Source organism: Myotis brandtii, unplaced genomic scaffold (assembly GCF_000412655.1).
Source record: "Myotis brandtii unplaced genomic scaffold, ASM41265v1 scaffold111, whole genome shotgun sequence".
Taxonomy (NCBI): Eukaryota; Metazoa; Chordata; class Mammalia; order Chiroptera; family Vespertilionidae; genus Myotis; species Myotis brandtii.
The window spans coordinates 1,297,629-1,307,306 of NW_005353789.1; the positions used below are offsets into that span (position 1 = coordinate 1,297,629).

General features: G+C 41.2%; 1 protein-coding gene across 1 annotated transcript in view; it reads left to right on the forward strand.

Annotated features, from left to right (window-relative positions):
* The window catches only part of TMEM150C (transmembrane protein 150C), a 94,300-nt gene extending 84,854 nt beyond the window's left edge, over window positions 1-9,446 (forward strand). Inside the window, exons 7-8 of the mRNA XM_005857402.2 lie at window positions 2,518-2,695; window positions 7,236-9,446. Coding sequence (XP_005857464.1) covers window positions 2,518-2,695; window positions 7,236-7,444 — 387 coding nt within the window. The 3' untranslated portion in view covers window positions 7,445-9,446. The remainder of the gene's footprint in view (window positions 1-2,517; window positions 2,696-7,235) is intronic.
* Window positions 9,447-9,678: the final 232 nt, after the last annotated feature.

Consider the following 9,678-nt stretch of genomic DNA (forward strand, 5'->3'; position numbering starts at 1 on the left):
CCATAACCGCTCCCTCCGCCCGCCCTGCCCTGTTGATCCCGCCCCGCCCAAGCCCTGCGCAGAGCCATTTGCCGGATCGCCTCAGGCAAAGGCTAGATTAGTGCCTCTCCAGAGGACAGAAGTTTTCCCACTGCAGACACAGCTGATTCTCACAGCCAGTCGGCCTGGTGGTCAAATCCCTCTAGTATTAACTACTACAATCAAGGCTTAACTACAACAAGACTGCGCACAAAGACCACAAGGGGGTGCACCAAGAAAGCATAAAAAATGCGGAGACAAAGAAACATGACAGAAATGCAGGATATAGAGCTAAAATATGCAATTTTAAGGTCTTTCAATAATTTTCTAGAAACTGCCGATAAACTTGATAAGATCCTCAAGAAATCTAATGAGACCCTCGATGTTGTGATAAAGAACCAACTAGAAATTAAGCATACACTGGCTGAAATAAAGAATATTATACAGACACCCAACAGCAGACCAGAGGAGCGCAAGAATCAAGTCAAAGATTTGAAATGCAAAGAAGCAAAAAACACCCAACCGGAAAAGCAAAATGAAAAAAGAATCCGAAAATACGAAGATAGTGTAAGGAGCCTCTGGGACAGTTTCAAACGTACCAACATCAGAATTATAGGGGTACCAGAATATGAGAGAGAGCAAGATATTGAAAACCTATTTGAAGAAATAATGACAGAAAACTTCCCCTACCTGGTAAAAGAAATGGACTTACAGGTCCAAGAAGCGCAGAGAACCCCAAACAAAAGGAATCCAAAGAGGACCACACCAAGACACATCATAATTAAAATGCCAAGAGCAAAAGACAAAGAGAGAATCTTAAAAGCAGCAAGAGAAAGAGACTCAATTACCTACAAGGGAATACCCATACGACTGTCAGCTGATTTCTCAACAGAAACTATGCAGGCCAGAAGGGAGTGGCAAGAAATATTCAAAGTGATGAATACCAAGAACCTACAACCAAGATTACTTTATCCAGCAAAGCTATCATTCAGAATTGAAGGTCAGATAAAGAGCTTCACAGATAAGGAAAAGCTAAAGGAGTTCATCACCACCAAACCAGTATTAAATGAAATGCTGAAAGGTATCCTTTAAGAAGAGGAAGAAGAAGAAAAAGGTAAAGATACAAATGATGAACAACAAACATGCATCTATCAACAAGTGAATCTAAGAATCAAGTGAATAAATAATCTGATGTGCAGAATGAACTGGTGATTATAATAGAATCAGGGACATAGAAAGAGAATGGACTGACTATTCTTGGGGGGGAAAGGGGAGTGGGAGATGTGGGAAGAGACTGGACAAAAATCGTGCACCTATGGATGAGGACAGTGGGTGGGGAGTGAGGGCGGAGGGTGGGCGGGAACTGGGAGGAGGGGAGTTATGGGGGGGGAAAAAGAGGAACAAATGTAATAATCTGAACAATAAAGATTTAATTTAAAAGAAATAAAAATAAAAATAAATAAAAATTACCACTTCAAAATAGATTTTTATTTTCCTAAATATGTATTTTTAAATATATGTAATTACTAAAGGTGCCTTAAGTGACCATTTGTCACTTAAGGATATCCCTGCCTCCCTATTCATTTATTATTTTAACCTAATTTAAAAAATCGATAATATAGTTACATGGTTCAAACTTTTAAAAATTACAAAAAGTATAGATTGAAGTTTGTTTCCCATCCCATAAAAATGACTGTTTTAAATCAGTGGGTGATGATTTAGGGAGTTTACATCTCTAACACCCAATGGAAATAACTCAAATGGGTCTCCTTTAACCCACTAGCGCTATAAATGCTGTGGCCACAAATCTTCAAACACTGTTGTCCTTTAATGGGTCTACAGATATGGCAAAAGCTCAGAGGCAGTTTTATTATAACAGGAAAACAAAACAAACCTAGTAACACGCAGACTGTACATTACTCCAGCAAAACTGGCCTGTTCATATAGTGTGACCACTTCACTGTTTGGCCACACTATATGGACAAGCCAGTTTTGCAGGAGTAATGTACAGTCTGCGTGTTACTAGTTGTCTATGCTAGTGCAATAATGACCTCTTTAGATTTGGTCCTCCTCAGTCAGTAAACACACAGACAGATCCCAGGTCTCATTTCTTAGTCTAAAAAACAAAGTTTGGGGTGTATGTTTGTAGAAACTTTGACATTTCTCTATTTTGGGGGTATAACTTTACTGCCTTTTTCTTTTACTTTTCTAAAAAGCTTTTCTGGAAAATAAATCCAAGGAATAGATTAGCACTGCCTTGTATGTTTTTTTCAAACAAAAGTTTTGAGGTTTGTAGGTACTGTTTATTTCTTCTTCCCCTCAGAGTTCAAACCAACTGAGAACTGACCCAAAGAGCCAGTGGAGGTGAAGGACTCGAATCTTTCTAAAACTCATCATTTCATTGTTGGGCTATCACTTATTCCCCCCCTAACTTATCCCATTGGCTTTTATGTTGTTTCTAAATGGGCCTCCACACGTTCTTATCTGTTCATCCCTTAGCTCACAAATGATGAAGAAATCCATAATGTTGGCACCTCCTTGACCTTTGGATTTGGCACATTGACGTGCTGGATCCAGGCTGCACTGACACTCAAAGTCAACATCAAGAATGAAGGACGCAAAGTTGGAATCCCACGAGTTATTCTCTCAGCATTGATCACTCTCTGTGTGGTCCTCTGTATCCTTTGAATGTGAAAAGGCTCTTTGCCACTGAGATTAAAATACAGATAACTGAGAAAATTGCCATTCCAGGTTGGTTAGGATATAGATAGATCATTTCAGAATCTTACGGTAGATAAAACAGAAAAGAAAACGGGTATAAAAATAAAAACTCTCACACCCAGAGGAGAACTGAAAATAAAAATAAGCTCTGCCTTCTCGAGATTGTGTCACTCTGTGGACATGGGGTCATGCACTCTCCTAATTACTAATGACGTAAAAGTTTCCCTTTGGGAGAAATACAGAATGATCAACCAAAAGAGAATTGTGATTTTTCCCCCTCCATCTTGAAAAAATTTCATTTAACTTTATTAATGGCCCTACAATTTAATTTATTCACTCTAACATGAATTTCAAGGGACAAATACATTTATATCTTTCAGGGAAATAAGCTTTTTTAGGAAACAAATTCAAGAATTAGATTACCACTGCAGGTATAGTTGTCCTAAAACATATTTTTGAGGTTTTGACATGCTGTTTATTTCCCTTCCTCCCTCAGAGATTAAACCAATGGTGAACAGACACAAGGATCCAAATGGGGAGAAATCAGCCTTTATTCCTGGTAAATTTGGAAAGGAAAATGCCGCAGGCCTTCATCTCACACCCTGGCATTCAATTTATCCACCCAGTAACAAGTAGAGAAACCAGGGAAAGGAAGAGAAGGGCGCTTCACTCAGTTTAACCCCAAACAGATCAGAGAGAAAAGAGAGGGTTGAGGGAGAGAGAGAGACTAGTCTAGGATGGAGCACAGTGACTTCACCTACTGGTGGCATAGCCCAATGGGCCAGCCAATTTCAATCCCACCAATCAGATTGCTTACTCATTCCATGGGGTGGAGTGATCATAAATGTTCACTCCCATAGGAAACCAAAGAAGGGAACAAGGTTCCTAGATGGTAGACTGTATGGGTAACACAATTACACATCTTCAGTCATACAGCAGCCAATATTTACTGGGCACTAATAATGTGCCCGGGGTTATCCTAAATACTTTAGATCAAGCATGTCAAACTCAAAGGCTAACACGGGCCAACTAAACAAGGTTTAAGTTTATGTAGGCTGCAAAAAAACAAAAGCTTCAATTTTCATAGAAACGTAGGTTTATTTTGATAGAGACATGCTGAATACAAAGGGCTGAAATAAATGAGTAATCGTCAACATAAAATAATAGAACATTTTAATAAAAATTAATATTTTTCTTGAACATTAACTTACCAGACACTGAATAAACTGCACAAATTAATAAGCGTAATGCAAATAAACTTATTTTTCTTCGTCTCTGAAAGCAAAATATTTTCTGTTGCGCACACCAAACAAGTCAGTACAAGACTAATGACATGGCGATTGGCTGCAAAAATATTCGCTGCTAGTATTAGTGGGGAGAAATGGTGCGCCTGCGCATAAGGGAAATGAATGCTACACGATTATAGTAATCAGTCATTTGTGAATGTTGTAGTTCATTATTAATAACTAGAGGCCCGGGGCATGAAATTCGTGCACTGGAGGGGGGTCCCTCAGGCCAACCTGCCCCTCTCACAGTCCAGGAGCCCTCAGGGGATGTCAGCTTAGGCCCACTCCTCTGCGGAAGGCAACCAGCTGATCAAGGGAAGGCACCAGTCCCATCACCCCACTGCTGCTGCCACTGCCAGCCGCCGCAGCCACCAAGGTGTTTTCATCAACATGGACTCCAGTTCCTTCACCACGAAAAAAATGACAACTCTCTAGGCATTTTCAAGATATCTCTTTCATAGGATATGACATTTCTTTCTTTTTTTTTTATCCTCATCTGAGGATATTTTTCCATTGATTTTTAGGGAGCATGGAAGAGAGAGGGAAAGACAGAGAGAAACATCAATGTGAGAGGGACACTTCGATTGGTTGCCTCCTGCGTGAGCCCCGGCCAGGGAGGAGCCTGCAATGTAGGTCATGCCCTTGATCAGAATCGAACCCGGACCCTGCGGTCCGTAGGCTGAGGCTCTATCCACTGAGCCAAACCGGCAAGGGCAGAATATGACATTTCTTAGCCCCTCCAGCAGTGGACCTTCGTTTTTTCCTCCAGGAGTGAGGTGGAAAAACCCTACATCACCTTCTTGGATTCTATTACCCAAGTTACCAAGAACACTACGAGTGGCGTACCGGGAGCTTAGCCAATGAGTGGTCAGAAAAGGTGTTTCCTCTGCAGCTCACATGCAGAGGTGGGACTGCCAGTGTGCTGCGGCTGGAGCAGTCACCCCTGTCTGTGTCCACTCCGGGACTGCTCCAGCTGCCTCGGCTGCTGGGGCAGCCCCAGGCCCCCTGTCAGTGTCTGCTCCGGGGCTGCCTGACCTGTTGCGGTGCGGCAGCTCAGGCAGGCCCCCGTCTCTGCATGCGCAGCCTCCTCCTGACCAATCGTGACTGTTAGTGTCTGGCTAATTTGCATATTACCTCTTTTTTTTTCTAAATATATTTTATTGATTTTTTACAGACAGGCGGGGAGAGGGATAGAGAGTTAGAAACATTGATGAGAGAGAAACATCGATCAGCTGCCTCTTGCACGCCCCCTACTGGGGATGTGCCCACAACCAAGGTACATGCCCTTGACCGGAATCGAACCTGGGACCCTTGAGTCCGCAGGCCGATGCCCTATCCACTGAGCCAAACCGGTTAGGGCACCTCTTTTTATATATATAATGTATAACAGAATATTGTAAAAATTAAGTTATGAAATTTTTATTAAAACGTTTCTTACATACCGTTATATTGATTGGCCCGCAAAAATATTAGTTGTGGGCCACATGAGGCTCATGGGCCTCGAGTTTGACATGCTTGCTTTAGATGTGTCAACTTCCTTAATCTTCACAGGTAAGAGTAGTGAAGCACTGAGGTCAATTTACCCAAGATCACACAGTATGCGGTGATCTTGATTTAAAGTCAGTCTCAGTTCAATACATGATCTCACCTTAGAGAATGTGGCTTTAAAATATAAAAAGATTTCGTGTTTAGTGATGTTCTTTAGGTAGTGGAGTATTTGAAGTCTTTTATTTCTTCTTCCTTCACAAATTGCCGTTAAGTCATTTATTGTTTGGTTGGTTTTTCTTTTGAAGTTCTGCTGTTGCATTAGAGAACATTTAAGGATTTGAAAATCAAGCCAAAAAACTTTGTTAGCAACCTAATAAAATATTTTGAGTGAAAAGGTCAGAACTCTGCCAGTATGAGATTTGAAGATTCATTCCTTCCCCATTAACCTAAGTAATACTATTGCTTTGGCAATATTTTGAACCCTTAATCAGAAGAGTATGTACAGACTTTAAATTATTCAGAGTGTGTGAGCTTATACCAAGTGATTCTGATCCATGTTATTTCTGAACACTTGGAGCCACTTCTTGGTTCCCAGATGAATAGATCCAGGTCTAATCTGGAGAGCAAAGTTTGGCTGAAAATTTCCCAAGATCTTAAGTCTAAGTTCTTATGATAGAACTAATTCTAAGGGGGGTATTTCTGCCTTTTCTAAATACAGTTATTTAGTCCTTGATCTCTTGTTCTTTCACTAAGTCTTTCTCAACACACATACTCCATGTATATTCAGGCACAGGAATCTTATCTGGTTTTTTTTAAACTAAATATTTTCATTTAGGTACAATTTTTAAATATGACACCATGAATGAATGAAACTAACCTATACAGTACTGTCTGAAATACGATAGTGAAAACTAGACAGAAAAGGAAGAGGGACCACTTAGACATTATTAGTAGCACTGCAGAGAAAAATGCAGCTTGTATGGAGGTTCAAAATTGTTTCTGCAGATAGAATGATGACTATGCATCCAGTCATTTGCAGTGATTTTTAAAAAGATAACTTTATTTTTCTGGCCATCTACTTACTTTGGTATGGTGACTCTTGCTAATCTCACAGCTTATTAGGCAGCCGTGGAGTACAGTGGTTGAATGCAAGGCCTGGGAGTCGGAGTGCTTGTGTTTGAATCCTGGGTCCACCAGTTACAACCTGTGTGACCTTGGGCAAATTACCCATTTGGCTTCAGTTTCCCTATGTCTTATTTATTTTTAGTTTCCCTATTTTTAAAAAAAAAATGTTTTTATTGATCTTAGAGAGCGAGGGAGAGGGAAAGAAACATCGATGTGAGAGAGAAACATCAAATGGCTGCCTCCCCTACGCACCTAGGCATGTGCTCTGATAGGGAATTGAACCGGCAACCGTCCGGTGCACAGAAGGACGCTCAACCACCTGAGGCACACCAATGAACTAATGATGTTAATAGGGTTGTTAGGAGGATTATAAGTTAGATTTTCCATGAAAGCACCTAGAAGCATGTCTGGCACAAAGAAAGAGCTTGATAATGTGATCAAGTGTTGTTCCTGTATGTTCGCGTTCAGCAAGCTCTGTCAAGCTAACTCTTGCTAGTGAGGGGCAGAGCCAAGCTTTTCCTGTAACCTGTCTCTGCCCAGAAAAGAGCCGTTTTCAAGTGGCTGTTAGAAGTACTTTCCTTGACTGCTCCTCCCCAGACTTCATCCTCATGGCCCAAGGCATCCACATGTACGCAGCCAGGGTCCAGTGGGGCCTGGTCATGTGCTTCCTGTCCTACTTTGGCACCTTCGCTGTGGAGTTCCGGCATTACCGTTACGAGATTGTTTGTTCTGAGTACCAAGAGAATTTCCTAAGCTTCTCAGAAAGCCTGTCTGAAGCTTCCGAATATCAAACTGACCAGGTGTAACCTATCAGTTTTTCCTTGCTGGTGAGCTGGGTGTGTCAGTGGGGGAGGGACCAGGAGGGCACACCCACTGGACTTGACACGTAACCTCACGACACATTTTACACACACACACACATTCGTGGCCACATTTGCCAAATGAGTTTTTTCAGGGCGAGTTATTTCTGTAACAAAAAAGCACAAGCCCTTACATGTCAAAACACACGCTGTTACACTGAAAATATATGCACGACAGAGCAAGAAGTTTGTGTATGATCACCAGTTTTTCCCCCTCTCCCAGTACTCCCTGCTCTTCATTCTCTTCACGTTTCACACATTGCGATCACCCTACCATAGGGTAGAGCAGGCCAAATGTATCATGGGAATAATGCCAAATCCTGAAGTCGCCTTCAGATCCCAAGGGCTTGGAACCAGCTCCTGAGAAAGTTCTGAACCTGGCACTAATACTCTTGAATGTATAGTGTGTCGTCTAATTGGATGGAAGCTGTACAGAGGTTGACCCTGGGTGACCTGTGGGAACACGTGTGTTCGAGGATAGAACTTCCCCACAAAAACTCCATCACTATCCAGTGGTTGGCTGTGAGGATTCAGTGAAAGAGGAACACACTATGAACTGTGAGAGTGAAGCCCACCGCCGTGATTCGGACTTTACTGTGACCAAGAAATATTTCCAAATGTGAACATGTGTGGTCTGCTCAGCATGGAACAGGATGGGGCAGTGAGGGTGTGCTTTCACTGTTGCTTCTAGAGTATGCTATCTATCATTTTTGTTTTCTAGTTCATGGCTTGCCTTCTTTTTTTAAAAATAACCACCAAGGATCTCTTGAGGCTTCATGGACAGAGATGTAGGCCAGAAGCAAGAGATGAGCTTGTTTTGTTTTCAAACATGATAAAAGAAAAAAGACAAAAAGGTGACCTGCAGGCTTAATGTGCTGCTTTTATGTTTGAAGCTAAGACTATGTTCACAGAAAAGCACAAAGAAACGCGTGGAGGTCATGAAGGAGCTCCTGCTGGCCATTTATTAAAGACAGGAGTTTCCCAGCATCTTGTCACAAGTCCAAGTCAGGGGAGAGTTTCTTCCTATGTGTCTATAGTCAAATTTTGTATTGGGGGTGGTGGTGAAGGGCTTTTCAGATTCGGAACTTGTAGAAGCCAATTAGAAGATTACCCCCCTCCCCCTACGAATTGGCACCGCTGTCCCCTAATGCCTAACATGTAGCCCCACCTGCTAAGAGTGTGGACCTCAAACTGTAGGCCTGGGCTCTTGAGGCTGTGCTTCATAGAAAAGAATTATAAATTCAACACGTGTTGGAGGTAGGCCACGTTGACAGACCCTCCCCGAGTGCACTTTGTTTTAAGAAATTCCCAAATTTACTTTATAGGGGCTTGGGATTTCGTGGAATATAATGTGAAAACATTTTTATTTTTAATTCAACCCAAACTCAGCTTCTTGAGGAGCGGGGGTGTCAATGACTTTTCATCTCTGTATTTATCTCCACCTCCTACACAGTGCCTGGCACATCATAGGTGCTCGCTCAACAAATGTCTGTTGAACAGAATTATTGGTCATTTAAGAGTAGGAAAAAGGAGTATCAGAGAAAGACTCAAAGACAAGTGAGAGAATGGAAGATGACTGTTCCAAGGAAAACGCGAATGGTAGGAGGAGTGAGAATACTTAAAATTTGTGAGGAAAATAATCAAGGAGAGAATATTCTATTATAAAGGTATCTTACTGTAAATAGTCCAAGGTGACATTTATCATTTTGGAATACTGCTTTTGGGGTTTTTTTGTTTTCATTTTTATATTTTAAACATTTTATCAGAGAACAAAGATTTATGAAGTTCTCTGTTACTCTATACAATCCAAATTAAACAGCTTTTGGTGATGCACTGTACACTTTCTTATGAGCATATCTTATATAGCACATTTTAGCAGAATCAAGCAATGACTGACATTATTTGTTGGGATCTGACCATTAAATAAAATTTTTATGCGGAACTGTGATTTGTCTCTTATACTCTCTCTAATATTGAAGCACGTGTAAACTCAATAAGACAGTATGTGGAAATGAACTTCCGTGTTATATTGGTAACATATTTTTAGGGTGTTTTCCTACAGCCACAACCAATTCTCTAATTTTCTGGACACCAACTGGATGTCCTATAATTCACTTTACTTCTGACACTAACTCCCAAGGTTACTGTTAGACCCCATGGTTTAAGAGCATTCACAAGAC